At 39.2% G+C, this 23492-nt stretch overlaps 2 protein-coding genes across 5 annotated transcripts in view; one reads left to right on the top strand and one right to left on the bottom strand.

Annotated features, from left to right (window-relative positions):
* The window catches only part of GRIN3A (glutamate ionotropic receptor NMDA type subunit 3A), a 235045-nt gene extending 226931 nt beyond the window's left edge, over positions 1–8114 (top strand). Inside the window, exon 9 of the mRNA XM_007499642.3 lies at positions 5079–8114. Coding sequence (XP_007499704.2) covers positions 5079–5415 — 337 coding nt within the window. The 3' untranslated portion in view covers positions 5416–8114. The remainder of the gene's footprint in view (positions 1–5078) is intronic.
* A 1568-nt stretch (positions 8115–9682) lies between these two features.
* The window catches only part of RNF20 (ring finger protein 20), a 28131-nt gene continuing 14321 nt past the window's right edge, over positions 9683–23492 (bottom strand). For all 4 annotated transcript variants that reach the window (XM_007499643.3, XM_007499644.3, XM_007499645.3 and 1 more), the window contains exons 10-20: positions 21548–21727; positions 20939–21074; positions 20376–20497; positions 19809–20197; positions 19024–19141; positions 18272–18421; positions 16239–16451; positions 15263–15388; positions 14946–15086; positions 14276–14377; positions 9683–14017 (exon numbers count right to left, since the gene is read on the bottom strand). In XM_007499643.3, coding sequence (XP_007499705.1) covers positions 13841–14017; positions 14276–14377; positions 14946–15086; positions 15263–15388; positions 16239–16451; positions 18272–18421; positions 19024–19141; positions 19809–20197; positions 20376–20497; positions 20939–21074; positions 21548–21727 — 1854 coding nt within the window. In that variant the 3' untranslated portion in view covers positions 9683–13840. The remainder of the gene's footprint in view (positions 14018–14275; positions 14378–14945; positions 15087–15262; positions 15389–16238; positions 16452–18271; positions 18422–19023; positions 19142–19808; positions 20198–20375; positions 20498–20938; positions 21075–21547; positions 21728–23492) is intronic.

Raw genomic sequence — 23492 nt, 5'->3', positions numbered from 1 at the left:
GGAGCACAGCTACTACTTTGTCTTTTTTCTTTCTTCCTTTCTCTCTAGGCATTTAAGAACTATCTTAACCATTCTATACAAAAAGGTAGCATGGAATAGTGGGCAAAGCCTTGGCTCTAGAGAAGGTTCAGATCCCTTCTCATACACTCATATCACCCTGAGAAAAACCATTTTAATTCCTCTAGGACTATTTCCTCATCTATAAAATGAGGGAATTAGACTAGATGGTTTCTGTGAAGACTACATTCTAGCTTTGCTTCTATCCTAACTAGTATCTTGTTAGTACAGCACAGGAGATGCCAATCATTGGAAATATCTCTTTCAGCATTGTAGGCAATGAGCCAATACCTAAAGAGGACTCAGAAAGAGCCAGCTGGGGTCTTGAGAGCTAGTACACAGACAGTGCTTTCATGGCAGTCTGGATCTATGGCTGTCTTCCCCTAAGTGTGTGTATTTCAATCCAAAAAATATTCAAAGCGTGTTGCTATGTACAAAACACTTTTAGGTGCTATGGATATATAAATGAGAAACACAGAAGTCCTTACCTTCGAGAAGCTTACAGTCTTGACATAGGTTGAAAAAGAGGTCAAAAATACTTTGGGAAAGACAGTAACAGGTTATAACATGCTCAGAAGTGGATAACTATATCATATAAGAAAAGAATTTTACCCAGCATACCTATCTTTATGTCCTTATCATTTCCACTTTATTCTTCTCCAAAATTCTATACTCCTACATACAGGGAATTCCTACTGTTATTAAATTCACAAAGAGCCCAATCTTCCCTGTGAGGATGAGGTAGGGAAGAGGAGATGAGAGGGAAAAAAAGATTAACATCAATAAAAAGTGACTCCATCTGTCCTTATGTGGCCAAATATAAGAATTATATCCTTCCTATCAAGGCATGCTTGGATTCATTAATTGATACTGACACACGCCTTCTTGCCATGGGCTTTCTCTGAGATAAATATTAATGATAGCTGGCATTTATATAGCCCTTTGGGGTTTGGGAGGTGCTATGTTTACTTTATTCCATTTGACCCTCACAACCCTGTGAGGTAGATGCTAGAGGTTTGGGGGGTCTTTTTCCAGTTTACAAATGACCCGCTAGTGCCAGAGGTGAGATGCGATCCCAGGTATCCCCTAATTCAGGAGTCTAGTGCCACCATGTTATTTCAGAAATGTCAGGATAGGTGTAGTAGCAAAGGGAAGCCTGCAACATCGGATCACAACCCACACTGGGGTTTTTTATATATCTCCAGACTGCCAGACAATGAGTTTAAACACACAAGACACATTCAAGGGTAAGTCTGAATGCCCTGAATGGATGAGATTCTAAGTGGGTTGTTGTTCTTTTTTAATTTCCTCTCACTTTCCATATTCTTGTCCCTGTTTTCCCAGAGATCCTTTAGAGAGAATTTCCCCAATGTGTTAGAATCCTTCCTCTACATTTATTTTTTCTTTAGCTACAAAAACCTCAGTTCAAATTTCAGCTCTGCTATTTATTGCCTATGTGGCATTAGGCAAGACCATTGCCAGAGTCTATCAATTCTGGATCTATGAAATAACCTCTGACCATCATCTCCTTTCCTCTCTCCTCGGCAGATGGGTAGCACAGAGGATAGAGTGTTATGTCTTGCCTCAGGAAGACCTGAGATCAAATCCAATCTCAGGTTCTTACTAGCTGTGTGACCCAGGGAAAATCACTTACTCCCTGTTTTTCTCAGTTAAATAATGAGGATAATGTATCACAGGGTTGTGCAGATAAAATGATATGTTTGTAAAGTGCTTTGGAATATAACAGGTCCTTTGTTGTTGTTCAATCAGTCCTATCTGACTTTACATGACTCCATGGACCTAACTTCCTTGGGGTTTTCTTTGCAAACATACTGGAGTGGTTTGCCTAACAGATGAGTATCTGAGGTAAACAGGACTTTTTACTTCCCCAAGATCACAAGTATCTGAGGTCGGATTTGAGCTCATCTTCCTTACTCCAGGCCCAATGCTCTATCCACTGTGCCATCTAGTCGCTCTATAGTAGGTGCTTGACAAATGCTTATTCCCTTCCTTCTTTACCACTACTACTGTGGTCCTCATTCATTGCAGACTAAATCTTAAAACTAATTTCCCTGTATACTGTCTCTCTTTTTAATCTATCTTTCATATTTCATTAATATTTCTGTGAATCCATGGCATCAATAGTGGATGCCTTCCTCCTCTGATGCACATTATCTTCTCTATTTTTACCCCTGTTCTCTCAGAGATCCTTCAGAGAGGATTTACCTAATACACTAGAACCTTCCTCTATGCCTAATCTACACCTGTAGGAACCTTAGTTCAATTCTGCCATTTGCTAGCTATGCAACTTTGAACAAGACCTCGACCTTTCTGGGCCTCAGGTGCCTTATCTGTAAAATGAGAGCTTAGAGTAGTTGAACCTCTAAGAGCCCCTCAAGCCCTTGAATCTTTGATCCTATATTCTTCTTTCTCCCATCCTTTTTTCTTTAATTTCATCAAATTGAATATATTGTTCATACTGTTTGAAATCACAATCTGGTCATTCATACGATAAGAAACTTTCCTAATAGTGTGGAACTGGAAGGATGTATTTCAGAAACAAAATAGTCCATTTCTTTAGAACTCTAGAGGGTACTTTTAGTGCTCCAAACTCCCCATTAACTATAGGTACTTCATTCCAAAGTGACATCCCAGTGGCATTACTGGGATAAAAGTCAAACCAAGAATGGTAGCAAACCAATTTTTACTTGGCTTTTATTCACCCTGTGATAATTTTATTCTTGCCTTGGGATTTGTTTTCTGAGCCTTAGACCTGACATAGATTCTCTTCCCTGTAAATATCTTTATCACCTGTGTTGCTTACACATTTTTCTACCAATTCTGCCCTTCAAATGCAGACCTTTCTGGTTCACCAAGTACAAACATTCAGAGCAAGACTACTAGGATGCAAGATATGCCACTCTAGGATGATGGATGAGCAGGGCATACAAGTACCCTAGAATAGAAGGAAGTTAGTCTGTGCTCTGCCATATCTAGTCATACAAGATATCTCAGCATGCCAGTCTCTGTGGGAAAGAGAAGAGCATTAAGCTCTTCAAAAGAACCCTGAGTTCATACACTCATGGCAGAGTAGTTCAGGGAAAATTAGATTTAAGAGTGAGAAAGATCCAGGTTTGAATCCCAGGTTTAATAATTTAAAGCCATGCAAACTAAGGCAAGTTATTTAATTTGGGTCTGTTTCTTCATCTCTAAAATAGTAATACTTTCTTTGCCTATCCCACATTGTTATTGTGGGGAAACCTTAAAACACCAGAGAAATGTGAGGTGTTAGCAAGTCACACCCTATCATTCAGCTATATCATCTGTAAAATGAAAATGAGTTGTCAAAATTCAAGTAATTAGGCAGTAATAATAATGTTTGTGCAACACTTTTTAAGGTTTTCAAGGTGTTTTAAATGTTATCTTATTTCATCAGGAGAAAAATGGGTTAAAGACCTGGCCTAGAAGGCATAGTAGGAGAGGGCAGGTGAGACCAAGAAGCATTAAACTGAGAGAATAAACTCAAGGAGATCAAATAGGCATAGAAGTGTGGAGTTTTGGTAGTGGCCAAAAGATCCAGCTGGGAAGGTAGTTAGTATGGAGCTAGACAAAGAGGCTCCTACCAAAAGGACCCAAGTTTAGTGACAGAAATTGAGTCCTCTGATAAGACAGGGCAATGCAAGTCAATTCCAAGAAAATAACCCAAACACTGGGATACTGAAGGGCTAACACGAGTAAAGGAACAAAAGCTACAGCCACTGTTTATGAGAAGATTGCCTCCCTAGACAGTATCTGCTATGCTAAAGTAGATGGAGATGGGAGCAATTGATTAGAGTTCTGTAGAGGATATTTAGACATATCATTAAGCAGGTTGATGACTGGTTGTAGCCAGAAGTTGGGGAAAAGCCTCTCCAAGTTGTGGAAGGAGGACTGGAATGTGAAAGAATAGCAGGAGTGGTAAGCAATGGTTATTACAGAAGAGCAGAGACTAGGAGCCTTAGATCCTCTCTCTTCTTTCCTTGGATAGTGTGATCCTGTTTTATGGGATGTGTTTACAGGTGTGTCTCAGTTAAGGTGTGCTTGATTACTAGTAATTCCCACCCATTCCATTGTGCATAATAAGATTGATGCTCAGAGAAAGCTATTAAGATCATATTATATTAGATGAGACAGAAGGGATTCCTGTTAGGCAAGGGCAAGGCTAGAAGGTTGGAGGTGCCTTCCAACTGTCTGAGAAATCAAGCCAGAATCTGAGATTCCATGATGTTGCATATCATATGCAGCTGACCCCACCTTCGCTTCCTATTTCTGTAGGAGGGTGACAAGGAGCCAAGGAGTGGAAATAAGTTACTAGGCAACCTAAAACCAAGGAATTTAGTGTGCCAGGAAAGGCAGTAAGACACTGACTCAATTTATTTACTTATTTATTGTAAAGGTAGGCAATATAGTATGGTGCAATAGCAAGAATGATCAACTTAAAAAGTCAGGATACTTGTTTCAAGGTATTACTTTACCATTTAATAACTGCATGACTGTAAGCAAGTCATACTCTTCATCCATAAAATGAGGATCATGATCCTTTACCTATGGGGAAGCTAGGTAGTGCCATGGATAGAGCACTGGGATTGGAGACAGAAAGATCTGATATCAAATCTGGCCTCAGACACTTGCCAGCTGTGAATGCAAGGACAAGGGTCAGGTTGAGGATGAACAAGGGAAAACCAAAACTTAAGTTCAGCAGAATTGGACATTTTTAAAAGTCATTATTCTGGAGCAGCTAGGTAGCTCAGAGGACACAAGACCAGGTCTAGAGTGGTCCTGGGTTTGAATCTAACTTCAGACACTTCCCAGCTCTGTGACTTGGGCACTTAACCCCAATTGCTTAGCCCTTGTCACTCTTCTGTCTTAGAACTGACACGTAGGGCTGATTCTAAGATAGAAAGGTTTAAAAAAATTAAAATAAGTCACTTTCCTGTCATTCAAAGTGTCATTCTTTTGACAGATCTCTGTTGTCTCCCCAGGTCCAATGCAGCAAACAGTCAGCTCAGTGTATGGAATACTGCCAACCTGAGCCACTGTAATCGTCGGAAATACACACACAGTGAAGAAGGGCAAAGCCACCTGAACACACACCCCCATCAGGGCATCTCCCTCCCTATAGTGAGGAGAGAGATTCCCACTTCCCTCACCACCAATGGGAAACCAGATTCCCTAAATACTGCTAGGACCTCAGTGACCCAGGAGCTCACCGAGCTGGAGAAGCAGATCCAGGTGATCAGGCAAGACCTACGGCTGGCCATGAACAGGAAGACCCAACTGGAAGAATATCAGAGGGCAAACAGGACAGTCGAATCTTAAGTGATCAAATCTCTATCTGTTCTGTCATGACCTTTGTCCTTCCCCCAAGCCACTCTCATACCTTCTCTAAGCCCTCTGTAAAATTTGTAATGCACTTTTGTAACTGCTGGCAGTGGTGAAGGAGATTGAAATAATTGCTTCTCCTTAGAAGGCAACCTCAAAGTGGCTCATCCATTTCCATCCTCTAGGGTATTCTTATTCAGAGAAAGAATCTGTTCTTTCCTCCATGTGAACTTTGAATCAGTCAAGGGCAATTTGGACAAAAGGAACTATGAGCAAACCAGACCTTATTCATCTCCTGTTTCCTTCTTCACCTGGTGCCACTACATTTCTGGTTTTTAGCTCTTTCTGTGCATTAAAAAAAAAATGTCAATCAGGCCTGTGTCTCTTACTGGATTTGGTATTTTTACTAATACGAGCATACCTCGACTAACATGATTAATCAGGTGTGATAATGTTATAGGAGATAGCCAATTCCACAGGCACAATGTTTTCAGTGATTAGTTGGCCTGACAGTGGTACATTGAGGTTTCATGATGTGACAATGTGGTTACTAAGTGTTAATGTTATAGCACAAGTATTTTGGACAGGACAATGTTAGGCGAGGTATGATTGTATAGAATAGTTACCCAAAACTATACATTTTGGTAATATTTCTTCAATTTAATTTAACTCAAATTTGAATTTGTGGACTTTTGGGGGGGAGTAGCGGGTGGGCAATGAAAAAAAAATGACATGAATCCTCAAAAAGCTAATTGGGATTCCACACAGCAACAAGGTTGATTCTGTTAAGACTCCATTAGAGCCAATCTTGCTGAAAAATTAATGGCATCTTATTCTGTCAAATTAAGCTTTCTTTACAAGTGTGTGCCTTTTGTAAGAGACAAAAAAAAAGAGAGAAAAAGACAAAGGGATGAAGCATTTCTGAAGAACATCTATGTTTACTATTTGTAATAGGATGTGTGTGACTGTGAATCCTGTGAAAATGTTTGTGCAAACCATGTGGTGGGTTAATTCTCAAAGTAGCAACAACCTATCCTCCCAATGTAGGAAGCCCCAAAACTGATCCTCATGCATGCGACTGAACCTGCTCCATCCCATGCTTGAACTTTCAGGCACCTATCCTTCCTTTTTTGTGAAAAAATTGTGTTATCTGCCAAATGCCCCAAACACCAAAGGCATATTGTAATGATCCTTGGTTTCTCCAGTTGGTATCTCTAGCACATTTATCACCTCCATGATGTTGGATCAGAGTAATCTAGTTGTCTCTATTTAGCTACCTCCAAACCCCAAAATAGCTCTCTGGAGAAACAGGATCAAGAGGGAGACAGGGAAGCCTAAGGATCTCAGCTGCACAGAGCCCTAAGAGTCATGAAAAGTAATACTTACTGCCTTTGGGATAATATGCTTACAATGTCACCTTCCACAGCCACTAAGGCACCAAAAAATGTCACTCAGGAATAGATTCTCCTTTATGTCAATTACATTCTTTTATTTTTTTCCCAATACTCACCATTTATTACCAATTTCTCCATTCATTCGACCTTTATTAAGCATCTATTACGTGCAAGGAATTGCACTACATGTTGGTGGATAGGTGAGTATAAAATCTTCATAGTCCCTGCCTTCACTTTTGAGTGCCTCTTAAGTGTCTGGCACAGAAGTTGGCCACAACGAGTCAGCCACAACCAGTCAGCTTGACAAGTAGTTAAGTCACCTCCATCAAGTGGCTGAAAGGGCTCCTAGCCCCCAACTGTCCCTCACTTTATACTATGGCATTTGAAATTTCTGTTAAGAGGAAGTTAAGAGGAGAACTGGGGGCTCCTATTATCCAAAATACTAGCTGAATAATACCTTAAGCCTTGATGGCATTAAGTCACAATAGGAAAATGAATCAACAAAAAACTAGAGATACTCCAAGAAGAGGAAATAGGAAAAGGGACTAAAAACCTTCAAAAATTTCAGTTAACCCTGCTCTTAGACGATTACTCATAGGGCTCTAAAATAAGAACTCCTAAGTTTGAAGGCACATCTCTAAAACTATCTCCCAGAATTTTCTAATGACAGCCCAGGACACTGTAGGGACCAGATCATTACCCTCTGTGCACCTCTTATCCAGAAGGTTTATGTACAGGTGTACCTCACTTCACACAATTGCCAAGTTCTGGAAAAGTTGCCTGTAAATGGAAATTTTTGTAAATCTAATTATATTCTAACTGCATTTGGGTGGCTAATTACTTAGAGGAACCCAGCAGTCTTTTGTAAAGTGAAGACTCCTTTTGTAATGCAAATAATTATCCCCTAATTTATTTGTTTTCTAAGTTTGGGTTTTTTAATAAAGGATTTACTTAAAGCAGGGCACACATCAATATAAAGACATTTTTGAGGAATGCTCTTTGGGGTTTCTCTACCTTGTCGCAAAATAGGCAGTAATTTTTGCTCCATTTAGTCACTCAGTGTCTATTCTAGACTATGGAGTGATAACTGGTTATATCACCAGTGAGCCTGGGGTAGAAATGTAGTAGCCATCTGAGGGTACCAGGTGTTGTGGGTTGTCATCAGATTTACTGTAATTGATGTTGCTTGAAATGATTTCATTTTCTGGAAAAAAAAATTTCTTGTGATGAAATGAAACTGTTTTCATGTTAAATTGTGATGGTTATTTTTATTGCTGGTGGTTGAACAGTGTTTTGCAACTTGTGAACGTGTGCTGTGTTTTGTAAAAAAGCTTTCATGAAATTGAGTCCTTCAAAACAACTCTGCTCTGCCCTGCCCTATTCTTAGGTCTATGGGCTTATGCCCTACCTGGGCTCAAAGAGAAAGTCAGTAATCTTTTCAGGTTAGCAATTATATTATACAAGAAAGGAAGAGTTTCATCCCTTTGCTGAATAAGCTCCTGTTTCACAACTGCATGAAATCACAGGTGGTGAATAAAAGAGGAAAGGTGGCAAAGTTTGAATTCTCTTTTCAAACCACCTTGGGAGTAACATTTCACCATCCCACATCTCTACTCCCTCAGCTATAAGGAAGGGAATGTCATTCACCACCTAGTGCCCAACCATGTTTTGAGAAAATGTTGGGAAATTCAAGCTCGTTAGAAGAAAGGCTCTCTCTACATGAGCACCAAGTACAGGTGTGTTAAGTAGTATGAATGTGGTCACTGCTTGCCTGAATAACAATCACAGAGCCCAGAGCTAGCATGCCACACAGCATAAAAGAATAGAATGCATCCAACATGCAGGGCAGATGATAAACACACCAAATGTACAAGACAACTCTTAAGAGCACTTCTAGGATAGCCAAGTGATATGAAAATTCAGCATAGGACTCAGCTGAATTCTTCTATGTTGGGAGACCAGTATTCCCTGTGATTCTACAAATGGTCATCCTTTTGGTAACAAGTTTTAATACTGCCCTTCCAACTAGGGATACTGGAGGGACTGAAAGATGAAAGGAAATCTCAAAGAGAATTATCCCAGATTTATCTAGTTTTTGAGCTCAAAATTCAACTCTAAATTATATCTTTGAGGAAACTCCTCTAAGAATCTAAGAAACCAAGAAATCAAAATTAACAAAGAGTAGAGACTTTACTCCTTCCAACATATTAGAGATTGATAAGTCACAAAATCCACATCAAGCTCTAAAAGAAATATTTCTCTAGTCATTAAAACCAAATATATGTATATTTGTATGTACATATATATATATATATATATATATATATATATATATAGTGATTGAATGACCAGTCATTTGGTCTCTCCTTTCATCATCCATCTAAGCCATAAACCTATTTCTTCAAGACAATTTACCATCATGGCTTACTGTTTTATGAAAACAGCCCAACTGTATTTTCTTAGGAAGGTTGAAGAGGTTTTTTCCTGTCTTCATTCTGAAATGTATGAAACATACCACTTAGCTCCAGGGAAGAATTGAAATGTTGTCCTTCAGGCATAAAGTGAACAGGATGATTTGCTCTGGGCATGTTTCTTGTACAATCGGGTGGATGGATGAAATGTCCTTAGGTCTTTTCCATCACAAATTTCTATAAATGTGGAATAAATGTTTGAATTGAAACATAAACTCTGGAATGATGCTGCTAGAGTTCATCTTTGGGCATTTATGAAAGGCTGACAGAAATGGCACCAGACCTCCCAAGCAAAAAGTATATATATACATTGGCTCACTAAGAAAAGATTTCAGAAGAATGCAGATTCCATAATATTTGAGGAAATCCACCTATAACACAAATGTCACAGGCAAGAACTGGCCCTCAAAGCCTTTTTTTTTTATTCATAATACTTTCTCTGTTAACATTTTCATTTCTTCCCAGACTCCCAAATCAATCCTTCCAATCCAACCTTGTTATAAAAGTTACTGTGAGAATCAAATGGGATAAATATTTGTAAAGCACTTAACATAGAGCCTGGCACATGGAGGCACTTTATGTTTACCTTCCTCAATTTTACCCTGATTTGCCCAATGATATTTCTAACTGTTTATAGGATACCTACACCTAGATGTCCTTCAGACCCTTCAAATTCAACATAGTCAAAATTAAACCATCCTGCTCCACCTGAATTTGTCCTTCCTCCTAAATCTTCCAACTTTTAGAATATATCATCATCATTCCAGTTACCCACACTCAAGACCTGTTACCTTTGACTCTTGTATAAAAAGAACATTAATTTGGAGGCAGAAATCAGAATCTTGCCCCTATCTGTTGCCTATGATATCCCAGGGAAGTTATGTCAGCTTTTTGGGCTTATTTCCACATCTATAAAATGAAGGGGTTGCCCTTCTAATTCCAAAGCCTATGGTCCTAAGAGATCTACTTTTTTCCTCTCTTACTTTTATATCCTAGGTTGCTAAGTCCTCTCAATTCAACCTCAGCAATATTTCTGGCTTCTGTTCTCTTATTCCCAATCTACTGCTAAGCACTCTGGTTCAGGTTATCCTTCTTCTCCCTGGCAGCAAGAATACCTTAAAAGCCTCCTAACCTCTCCCCTGACTTTCGGTATCTTGACTCCTCAATTCTTCAAACAGCTTCTGATATCTTCTTCCTAATACACAAGTCTGAATACTCACTAATCTGTCAACTCCTATATTCTTCTATGATTGTCATGATAAAATATAACTACCAATCAAGATCAAATCATAATAGATATAAAGCTGACACAGACATTAGAGACCACCTAATCCAATTCATTATAGATTTAAAAACAGACCCTGAGATATTACATTTTGCCCTGAATTAAAAATTGCCAAATGTCACACTGGGAATAAGTGCCAGAGAATTTGAACTCACAACTTTTGACGTCAGAGCTGGGACTCATCCCTGTCTTGACAAATGCAAAATCTGTCTCCCACCTACTTTTCCAGCCTATGAAGACAATTTAACCCTGATAGAGGGCCTTGAAGTTAAAGAAGTTGATGCCAAATCTACCTCAGTAGAATAGAAGTTTAAGTTAAAGAAGTTTAAGATCCATATGCTCCCTGTGCATTCCTCACCTTTGATACTCCTAAAGCCCCCAAGTTCTATAGAGACAAAAATAACTCACATCTCTACAGGGTCTTGTGTTTATGCTGTATAGGAACAAGATGGCATTATACCTAAAAAAGATCTGAAGGGCTTTAATAGACTGAAAGTTCAATGAGTCCCAACTCAAACTGAAAATGTTCAACCTGAACAAGACTTAAGGGGCACATAATAATTGTCTTTAAGTATGAGAAGTAAACCAGGGATAAAAAGAATAATCATAATAATAGTGAGCATTTACGGAGCACTTAGATGTCAGCCACTGTGTTAAACACTTTTTGGTGTATCTCATTTGTGCTTCACAACAACCCTAGAAGGCAGGTGCAATTATTATCCCCATTTTTACAGATGAGAAAACTAAGGCAAACAGATTAAGTGACTTGCCCAGTGTCACACAGCTAGAAGTATCTGAGGCTGGATATGAACTCGTCTTCCTGACTCCAAATCCAGCACTTTATCCGCTGTACCACCTAGTAATCTATTAGAGATTGTACTTGTTCTGTTTGGCCCCAAAGGATAAAAGTATAAATAATGGTGGAAAGATGCAAAAAGGCAAATTTTTGCTTGATGTAAGGAACACCTTTCTAACAATTAGTTATTTCCAAAATAGAACGCGTTGTCTCTAGGGTGTTCCTCTTAAGCATAAGCTGGGTGACCACTTGTCAGGCATTTTCAGTGATGAGTTGAACCAGATGCCTATATGGACATTTTATGACTTAATGCTAGAATCCTCTGTTGTTCACACAAAGTGCTTTTCTCACTTGGGGAGGTACATTATTCAGAGCTTCTTTGCTATTACTGTCCAGTACAGCCCATGCTCATGGAGAAACCCACATGATGGCCACACCCATCATTCATCCAGCAGTTGTGCTGCTTCAGGTCCTTTGTTTTTGCCATTGCTTGTCATTCTACCTCTCATTTCATCTTTTTTCCAACCCTTACCTTCTGTCTTAAAATCAATACTAAGTATTGGTTCCAAGGCAGAAGAGTGGTAAGGACTAGGCAATGGAGGTTACATGACTTGTCCAAGGTCACACAGTTTAACTCTGAGGCCAGAGTTAAACCCAGGACCTCCTGTCTCCAGGCCGGCCATTCTATCCACTAAGCCATTTCTCTGTCCCTCTAACTCTTATTTCTGACAAATTTCCCTACCTAAATTAGCTAGGATGACACTTCTATGAATCGCAAAATATTAAAGCTAGAAAGAACTAAAGAATGACAGACTTAAGAGGAGGAACTGAGGTAGTGAGCTAGTCCAACTCCTTAAGAGGCCAAAGAAAACAATCCCACACTCTCATTTGGAGAAGCAGGAACTAAGGTTCTACCAGGGAAAAGGTCTTACTCATGACCACACAAATAGTAGCAAATCCCTAACTCCCAACCTAAGGCTCTCCCCACTTAACCTCTCAAGGCCTCCCTTAGCTCTTTCTCACAACTTCAAATCTGCAGGCAGTGGCACACTGTTTTTACCTTAAAAAGAAAGCCCTGAATAACTAACAGCTGCATTGCAGGAAGAAAAACCTCATACCAATGAGGAAGCTAGCCTAGTCCTACCTCAAGCAAGGATTCTTCCAACTCAAGGGCTCAGTGACTCAAATTAATGAAATAAGGCCATAGGTACTTTAAAAATTCTCTCAAAAGTAGACTGTTGGAATTATAAACATTATTTTAAATAAAGGATAAAGAATCTTCATAATCTACATGAGGTGAGATGGAAATACAGGAACACTGTGGAGGATGAGAGTGAAAGAGGATGCATGGGGTTGGGGGAGAGGGATTTAATGGGAAAACTTCTAGCCATAACTATGTCATATTAAGATGACTAGAAGAATAGTTTAAAGAATATCCAAATACCCAATACCCAAAATTCAATGTTGTTTAAAAACTTCATCACATTACTTGTGCTAGAATGAGAACTCATGTTTAAAGGAAACCCAGGAATAGAACACAGTGTCAAATCAGTTTTCATCCTTCTCAAGGAAAAAAACCTGTAAAACAGAGAGAAATTGACCTATGTTTTAATTGGCATTTGTCAAGTACAAAGTCTGCTGGAACACGCTACACAGTCCTCTGGAAAACGAAGATTGACAACACCCCAGAAGTGAACAAAAAGGATTTCACAGCTCACCAAGGCCTCATTAGCATCCTTCAGTAGAATGCCAGCCCAAAAGGTTCTCATCACCTCAGTCTTGTTCTTACTTCTCTTCCAATTCTAGCCATACTGAAGGTCAGAAAGGGGCTATGCTTTTATATAACTATTCCAGCCTGGGAGGAATTAAAGGCTTTTCTTTGTATATCTTCCACCAATTAAAAACTCTGTAACAACAAAGGTGCCACCAGACATTCTGTAACTGGCCACATCTGAGGGTATCAGCTCATGCTGTCTAAGGAAGAGTGCCACTAGGACACTTTTGTGCTACAAGTTTACAAACCAAATCATGCTCCAAAGCAATTTTATGCTAAGAAGCTTGTTTTCTTCAGCCTGACCCCAGCTGCCTCTTTTCCCTCTTCTCTCCAATCTTCCTTCCCCTCTGCTCTCCAATCAGTACACAATCAATACTATTCCAGAGCAAAAATACCAACTCAGCACCTTTGGGAGAAGGGCCAATAAACCATGATGATATAGTGGGATCCTAACGAAATTTAAACTGGAAGGGAAGGTAGTAACTGTTTGCTTATTTTAACTGCTTTCCACAAACCTAACCCTTTAATTTACTCAATTCTCTCACTGGAGTCACCCAGTTATTTCAGAGAAAAACATAGGTAGGAGTCTGAGAATGCAACACATGGCCCTTCCAGTAGCATTAAGGAAAGAAGAGGTATCAATTTGATGGTTCATGAAAAAGCGCCTATCCTGACTTTCTGTTCCTCTACTCATAACCAGTTTCAACCAATATAGATGCGATGGAAGTCATTGGCACCAAAGGCAGCATTACACTTTGGACATTTGCGCTGGCGGGTGTCATAACGTGTCTTCACACACTCAAAGCAGAAGACATGAAAGCACTTGGTAAGGACAGCATCTTTCTTACGCATGTTGCAACATGGACAAGTTAGGCGAGCCTGAAAAGGAAAGAAGTACACTGGATGAGATGCTGAACCACTACCTACACCACCATTCTGTGAGCTAAGGAACTGACAATCATCAAAAAAAAAAAGTCACACATCATAAGAACATGTTAAGTTCTACTGATACCTCAAAAGTGAATTGTTCTAGTAATAGGATAAAGCCTAGGGGACTTTCTCCTAGGGACATCATTTCAAGCCTTGACTTGATTTGACTTAAAGTAATTCAGGAACATAACTGAAGTTGTATCTCACCTTATAATCCTTGATCTCCTCCATTAGGATTTCATCACATTTAGGTACATTATCTGGCTTCTTTGTAGTCTCTAATTTTCTTCGGAGTCTAGAAATATCTTCCTGTCGCAGAAAAACATCAATTAGTCATTCCTCCGAGAGAAAATCAACTCAACAAAACTTTTCAATCTCTCATATCTTCTCCCATAAACACTTTTCTTTCTGAGGAGAAATGTGACTACAGAAGGCAAGATAACAGCCCCATTATTTCACAACTAGGCAGTCTGAGAGCCCTGTTAAATTCAACCTAACACAATTAAGAATGAAAAAATAGTTTTTTAAAAAAGAAGAGGAGGGGAGAATTGGAGGCAATAACTAGAACTTTTAGATAACCATCACCTTTTTCTAAACTCTGTCTTTATCACAGTATGGATCTTTATTAATGATCTAAAAGCAAATGAAAGAAACATAAGGAGTAGCTAAGTGACTTGATGGATAGAGAGCCAGGCCTAGAGGCAGGAGGTCCTGGGTTCGAATCTGCTCTCATACACATCCTAGCTATGTGACCCTAGGCAAATCACCTCCCATTGCCTAGCCCTTACCATTCTTTTGCCCAAGAACCAACACTTAGTATCAATTCTAACACAGAAGGTAAGAGTTTAAAAATAGAAAGAAAATAAGCCTGCTGTACCTGGGCCCGCTTAAAATTAAACATATCCTTTTCCTTGGTTACACTGTTCTCTACTATTTCATCTTGAAAATCATGTAGTTTCTTCTGTGCCAACTCTAGTTGTGCTTTGAGGTCATCTGCAAGCTGGGCTGCTTCCATTGCCTATAAAGAATTTAATAATTTTAAAAAAATCATTCCAGCAATATATTGTTCTCACTATTAAAAAACCTTAATTCAATAAAGGAAATAGAGTCTATACTTTCATCAATATAATATGTAATAACTGCTCTGAGACAGACTTAGATACATATTAAAGTAACATCTAGAAAAATACTCACCTTGCGCTTATTCATCTCTAAAGCCTGTGTCCGAAGACCCAGCTCCTTCTCTCCTGTGCCAATGTTGCTTTGTAAGAGATGTTCCTTCTCTTCCAGTTTCCTAACTACCTGTAGCTGAGCATCCACCTTCAAAGAAAATGGCATTTCCACACAAACAAGAATAAATTTTAAAACCTAAAATTTGACCATACTATGTTTTTAAATTTAAAACACAAAAGAAGCAAGTTTATTAGGAATCTAAAGTTAGTTTTTTTTACTTTTTTTTAACTGGCTTTACCAACTCTTAAAAGATTCACCTGAGTGTTCAAAAGCCAGTTTTATTTCCTCTATTCCTCTATAGTGAATCTGTATTTGCCACTTATCGAATTCAAAATGAGGACATGTCATACATTATTTTTAATGCTTTGTATTCCTCATTTTAAAAAAGGAGAGAGGAAATTCTAACTATGGCCAGTACTGCAACTGTCTCTTCCCTATGCTATCCTAATTTCCAAGCCAGAAATTCAACCAGAAAAGATATTTATATGCATGTCTATTTTTTTAAAAATTTTTCCTGGTATCATTTGCTTTAAGTCACCTTCAAATCCAAATATATCTCTATTTTCTTACATTGGGAGCTATCCTTTGTAACAAAGAATAAGAGAAAAAATAGAAAAAGCAATTCAGCAAAACTAATGAACACATCTACCAAATCTGATGGTATGTGCAGTGTTCCATATCTACAGTTTCCTAGCTTGTAGCTTTAATTAGAAAAGCAAAGACTCCTGAGGATCCTACAAAGTACTTGATCATTCCTTCCCAAGTCTCACAAGCACAAAAGCAAGTGAATGTCTAGTGATCTTTTTCTCATTTACTCACACTAAAGTAATATCCTAGGCCTCTGCCTTGTATCTGAGGAGAACCAAATAGAGATAGCTTTTACTCCTAGAAAGGACATTAAAGCACACAAGAAGAAAACCCTGTCTTTTCTGCTTACCTGAGTCTTCAGGGTCAGAACCTGGTCTGCAAGCTCCTCTTTTTCCTCTTTGAGTAATTTATGGATCTGATTAGACTTGATGCGCTCTGACATCAACTTGAAATTGGCATCATCTTTTTCTCTCAATTGCTGCATTAAGCGAATATTCTGTTCCTGCATGTCTTCAAAGGCCTGCCCTGTGACATCCATCTCTGAGAGTAGAGCATCTTCTTCCTGATGCAAGAAGGGGTTTGTTTGCTTTCTGAATCACACTTCCCAACTCCCAAGAACTTGGTACAAACTAACTACATACACACTGCCCATTGTTCAATGAGCACTAATAGCAGGAAATTCTCATTTAATAACCAAGGTCTCAGAAGAAAACAACAATGGTTTACAAGTGTGTAGTAGTAGTAGTCATAGTTGTAGTCGTAGTTGTAGCAGTAGACATTACCCTAAGGCAAAAACAGCCTCATTCTGAGTATATCCTCTGATATTTTCCCAAATTTTCTTTGTTCCCTTACTCCACAGTTGTCCCCCCCCCCAACACCCTACCCCCCCACCCTGCCTTAGGACTTTCCTATTGCCTTTATCCTCTGTGTTAGTCATTCCACGCAGATTTATTTAACATTTACTTTGTATAAAGCACTGCAGAATACACAATAAAGGATATGAAAAAATATTAAATGTAACTGTCCCCAAAGAGTCTGGGAGTGCCCTTGAGGAAGGGATAAGACAAACACAAAGAACTAGAAATCAAAGCAGAATGTAAACTGCAACTTCAGGAATATGAAAATTGTCCTCTAGAAGAAGGAAATATTCATGGAAAAAAAGAACACGTGGGTTAGCTCTTAAAAGATGGCACTGGAGAGGCGAGACTGAGGGGAGAACATTTAGGTGGAATGAAAAAGCATATGCAAAGATCTAGAGGCAGAAAAACAAAAGTTCTGGGAGAATGAAGAGTCTAAATGATGTAGAAAGCTAGAAAGATGAGTTGGGACCATTTTCTGGAGGGCCTTGAGTATCTGACCAGAATATGGCATATACTTGGGAAATAATGGCAAGCATGAGTGAATTTGGAAAGAGAAGGTGACATGAAATTGATGTGACAGCAGTGTATGGGATAGATCTGACTAAAAATGAGGAGACTAATCAAGAAATAATTGCAATAGTCCAAGCTAAAGGTAACTGGGGCCTAACTATAATTATGATGTCAGTAATGGGATTAAAAAGGAAAAAGACTTCAGAGGTATTAAATCAACAGGGTCTAATTTTGGATACTACTTAAAAAGGAAAGGTCACAGATGACTAAGGGAGAACTTTTCAGCTGAAACAATGTGACACCATTAATAGAAATAGGTATGTCAGGTGGGGAAATAGACTTTAAGGAAAGAGCATGAATTTAGTTTAGATATGTGGCATTTGAAGTGGGATGTCTAACAGAAGACTGGAAATGCAGGCTTCAGAGGAAAAAGCAAGAATACAGTTTTAGTTAATATGGTAATAAACTTTTTGAAAAAAAGGAAAAGTACTAAAACAAATTTAATAAAAATTGAAATCATTCCACTTTTAACCTAGTGTATATACGATATCTAATTTGCCATCCATATTCAATAAATACTGACTAATTATTATAACAATTATATATACCCCTGCTAACTATAATTACATAACTGTGTATGCATTTATAAAACTGCAGTTGTTATAAAAATAGCTAGCTTCTACCTGCATGAAATAAGTGTGCATATAAAGATGTATATACATATCACACAAGCATGTACTAAGTGTGGCTATTAAAAGCATGTGTGTACATATCACACTTGCATAGACTAAGTACATGAGCATGTATTATACATGTGTGGAATAAGCATGTACATAAAAGCTTCCCTAATAGCTACATGACATCTCCGTCACTTAAGTTCATTTTATTAGAATGGAGCTAGTTTATAAAGCACAGAAACTATATTTATTAGAGTAACAAATTCTCCCTTTCTTTATCTCAGTCAAGGCCTCCTTTCCTTGGTTAAAAGGTCATTAGCAAAGTCTTCTCTTACCTGCTTAGCCACAGCTAGTTTCTTCTGTAAGTATTCTATCTGCTCCTCCACTGCCTTGATCTTCCGCAGGGCATCCTCATCGGCCATTTTCTTGCTTTCCTTTTTCTCCTTATCCTCTAAGTCTTTGAGCCTCTGCCTCAGATCTTCCAACTAAAAAAATAAGACAGTCAAATGACACAAGCAAATAGGCCTTCAGAAACAATACATAGATACATGGCTGTTTAAAAATCTGCAGAATCTGGAGCTAAACATTAAATCTTACAGCTCTATTCTCATGTTACAAAAGAAGTCACCGTGCTAGTGGAGCATTTTTAGAAGGATTAAGTGTATACAATGCCCTCCTTAATTGGTCTAGGTCCATGATAGCAAAGCTATGGCCCACATGCCAAAGATGGCACACAGAGACCTCTCTGGGCACACACAACATCTCCAGCAGAGTTAGTTAATAGAAAGGCAGAGGGCTTCAGGCAGAGCTGCTCCCTTCCCTCTCTCCCTGTACCTCCCTGCCCCTCTATCCAGCAGCCCAAAAGAAGCATTTGCTTCCTCTTTCCCTCAGCGGAGGGCCCTGGCCACTCCCCCTCCCTTTCTCCTTTCCCTGTGTGGGGTAAGGGGGGTGACAGCACTCAGGTCTCTGGAGCAGGCAGGGCACAGCACAAGGTCCCCAAAAGGTTTGCTATCACTAGTCTAGGGCCTCCCACCATAATACAATTGACTGACAAGAATGGCAGGCAAATAAACAGACAGATAATTACCTCAGCTTTAGCCTTTTTCTCAGCTGCCATTAGTTGAACCTTATCTCTCTGTTCCTTGGGAGCAGAGCGATACATATCTAGCAAGAGCTTCATCTCCTTCTGGCTCTCTTGTGCTTTCCTATTGGTAAAAGGAATACATGAAATTGGCAAAAGTGGTTCCCAGAAGAGCTGTCATGTTGTACAAAGTAATTACAAATAAAAGCAAAATTTCATTCTATATTTGGCTTCTCTACAAAGTAAAACTTTTACACAGACCATTCTGTACAATGGGATATATTCTTGAGACACGAGAGGTAAAGGGGATTATGTCATTAAACCATGTATTTCTCCCTCAAGGGAAAAATGGGACAAGAGGAAACAAAAGAATGAAAAATTAACTAATAGCTGGTAAAATAGCATTTAGTAAATTCACAAACTATCAAAATAAATTTTCTGGGGCCCAAAAGTTTGTTCAATCAGAAGATTAATGAAAGTTCAACTAGTGAAACAATTTACACTTGCTGAGATCTACTGAAAAGCAATAATTTCTAATCATTCCCATGAAGCTAACACTATTCTTCAAATGAAGATCCCTGAAGATTAAGGCAAGGAACATGGCTCGTTCCTAAGCTTGACTTCTAAGCAAGAGCACATAGTAAGCAAATTGACTGCCCTTGTGACAGTAGCTGTAGTCACATCAGTCAATTAGCAGCTTTCTTTAGGAGCAGAAGAGCTAGCAATATCTGGGATGCTAGTCAGTGATATTTTAGAACAGAAATGCCAAGAGGCAGGTGAGTTGCTCTCACTTGAGTTCAGCCTTCAGCTGCTTAATCAGCTCAGCTTCTTTCTTCCTTCCATCTTCATGCTTCCCTTTCTCTTTCTCTTTGCCGGATTCTCGATCCTTTTCTGAATCTTTTTGCTTCTGCTTTTCCCGCTCTCTCTCCTTTTCCTTCTCTCGCTCTCTTTCTTTTTCCTTCTCTTTCTCCCGTTCCCTCTCCTTTTCACGCCTTTCCCGTTCTCGCTCTTCCTCATCTCTTTTGGCCTTGGTCTCATTCACCTCTTCTTGAGCAGCCCTGGGTGCTAAGGTCTGGGTTGAAGAGTCCTCAGGTTCCTGCTTGATCTCCATAGGTTCTTCTTTGGGGTCTTCAGTACTAGATTGAGATTGCAGAAGGCCACTGCCACTGCGAAGACGGGTCTGGGAGGCCAAAAATGGAAAAAAAGCAGAAGACAGTTGAAATATCCTACTGGACCACTCACATTGAATCCCTCTTCCTTCTAAAAGGAGTATGATGCCTGAAGCCTGAATCTAAAGGCAAGCTTTATGATGCTCTCTGATCAGAGAGCAGGTTTTCCCACTCACCCCTGCCAGTTACCTTGCTCAAATCAGACTGGGCCTCTCTTAGTTTGCGCTTATACCTTAAGACCTCCCCCTTTAGTTGATGATTGTGGTTCTGAAGGCTGCTGATAAGGTGCCGCATCTCCCGGTTTATAGGGCCTGAAAACACAAAGGTATTAAAAGAAATTGTGATACTGGCAAAAGTTTAAGGACAAGAACAACAGAATGTATCAAAAACCTGGAGGAAGCACAATAGGGTAGAAAAATCCCTGGATTTGGAAACAAAAGACTTAGTTTTGGAACCCTGGCTCTGCAACTTATGTGTACTAAAGGAAACCAAATAACATCTCATGGACCTCTCAAAGTTCTTTCCCACTTTTAATGAATACAACTGAAAAAGTATTACTCAATATGACCTCTTCTCTGAGGCTGAAAAAACTGATTCACTTAAGTTAACCTCAAAGCAGGCTACAAACTACACTGAATTATAAGATTTGATACTAAAACATGGGTTTCATTTCTATCCCAACAAAACCTGAGTTTTTAAAGGAGTCATTAAGTGCAAATCCATTTCTTGAGAAAAGGAAAGAGAGAACCTACCTGCTTGCTCATTGGCAGCCAGAGTCTGCTCAAATTCTATCCTCAACATTTCATACTCCTTGCGGACCTGTGCCAATGTGTCTTCTAACTGTATCACTTCTGTCCTCAGCTTCTTATGGAGGCTGACTTCATCCCGCTAAACAAAGGGAGAGAAGAAAACATTACAAACAGGAAACGGGTTCATATCATTCTCCTATCAAACCAATCAAAATAAATCAATTTCTATTCTATCTCCCAATTTGATCCATAATGGCCCAAGATAGAAAGCTGGAAATGTCAGGAAAGGAAGGAATTATTACTCTGAAAAGTTCCAGCAATGGTAAACATTTATTGAACAATCACTCTGTGTAAAACACTAGCACTAGGTAAGGAACACAAAAGAAATTAAAAGATGATCCTGTCATTGAGGATCTTAAAATCTAGTTAGAGAAAGTAAACATATGATGGTTTAAAAAACACTCTCAAAGTAAAGTGTAACAAGTATGAACAAATCATTATTGACCAAACTCTATTATAAGTGCTGAGAGTATAAAGAAAGGATAATGTTCAGTTGGAGGAGTTTTTAGAGGAAAAAGGCTTTTATGGAGTTAAGACAGATCATGTTATTACCTCAATGAGTTCCACCTGGCGCTGGTGAGTCCCCCTAGTGCCATGAAGAAGGGTACGAGCTTCATCCAAATGTGCTTTCAACTGTAGGCTCTCATTATAGAGGACAGAAAACTGTGACTGCATACAGCGGTATTCTGGGGTTTCCTTTACCACTTCTTCCACGGCACTCCTCAACTCCACCTATAAAGGTGCATCCCCCCAAAAGAAAAGGAAGATGAGAAATATAACTGCCATAAGAAACCATGTTATCATCTTTATGCAGATCACTTCCAGATCTTTATCCAGCCCTGCTAATATGCCACAGTCCCATAGTTATCTTGAGTACAATATGTCCCAAATAGAACTTATTATATTTTCCCCAAAACCCACCTCTCTTCTAAATTTCCCTCTTTGGGTTAAGTATCATTATCCTTCCAGTCAGCCTAGCTCTAACTTCAGTGAAATCCTTGACTCCTCAATCTTAACCCACAAATCCAAGTAGTCATCAAATCTCATCATTACTACTTCTACATTATCTCCTAAACTTCTTTCCATTCATGATATCCTCATCTAGGCACTGCCATCTCCCATCTTTAATAGGCAATAGTCTCTTCCTAATCGAGCTCCCTACTTCAAATCCCTCATCAAGCTAGATGTCACAGTGATTGTCTTAAAGTGATTTTCAGTCTGAATCTGTACTTCAAACTCCAATGCTCCCTTCTAGAAGTATCTAGGACCAAATAAAAATCTTCTGCTTGACATATAACCCTCTTAACAACATAACTCCTTTCCAGTCTTATTACATTCTCTCCTCCATAAACAAACCCAAAAAAAAAATCCAGTCAAACTGGTCTTTTTGCTGTTTCTCACACACAACATTCCTTCTCCTGTTGATGGTTTCCTTCAACTTGGTCCCTCCTGAGTTAGCACTTTCCCCCAAATTAAACGTGTATCTGTTTGTACATGCCTACATATGTGCACATTTCCCCCCTATTACAATGTAAGTTCCTTGAGGGCAGACTATTCTGGTTTTATCTGTGTATCCCCAATACCTAGCATATAGGAGGTGTTTAATATGCTTGTTGATTAATTAATATCTAAAATGAAGATAAATTTCCCAAGACATGCTCAGCTTAGTGTTTTATACATTGTAGTTGTTCTACAAACATTTATTGCATGAATACAAAAGATGCCAAAAGACAGTTAATTTATAAAGCATTCTACAAGTATCAAGAAAAAAGTTTACTAATTCTAATGAAAGTGAGAGTCACAAGTTTATTAGACTAGATCAGTGATGGTGAACTTTTTAGAGAAAAAGTGCCGGGCCCCACACTCCAGACTGAGTGCGGTGCCTGCCCTTCACTGGAGATCATGTGCCATATTCCTCCCCATCACCACAAGCTGGGTATGTCCTGCCCTCCCCTTACCCCATACACGGGAGGGAAGAAGCACTCCACTAGGCTGCTGGGAAAAGGGGCAGGGATGTGAAAAAAAATGTCCTCAGGCACAGTGGAAAGGGAGAGGGGAGCAGCTCTATCCAAATCCCTCTCTCTTTCTAGTAATGACCTTGGGGGTGGGATGGGGAGGAAGGGTGGCCAAGTGCCCACAAAGAGCACTCTACATGCCATCTTTGGCACCCATGCCATAGGTTCACCATCACTAGACTAGATTCTTCCTATTCTAATGGGTCTGTTTGAAAAGATTCATTTAGCCTTATTTCTCTAACAACTCAACTCTGTGAATCTTAAAACTGCTCAGACTCTACTTCAGAAGATTTGATTAAGCTATTCCCCATTTTCTACAATGGAGGTACTTGAGCAGGAATGTATAGAGAACTTTTAAAATTACTCCACCCTGCTCAGACAGTGCCTTAGGGGAAGATAAAGTTGTAAACTCCTTACTGAACAGTGAAAAGTCCCCAACTCGTACTTATAGTGAAGCAAAAACCCTAAGCTAGGTGGTATAT

The sequence above is a fragment of the Monodelphis domestica genome, chromosome 7, assembly GCF_027887165.1.
Source record: "Monodelphis domestica isolate mMonDom1 chromosome 7, mMonDom1.pri, whole genome shotgun sequence".
Classification (NCBI taxonomy): Eukaryota; Metazoa; Chordata; class Mammalia; order Didelphimorphia; family Didelphidae; genus Monodelphis; species Monodelphis domestica.
Note: the sequence above shows the minus strand (reverse complement) of the source record. Positions and strands in the feature narration are given on the sequence as shown.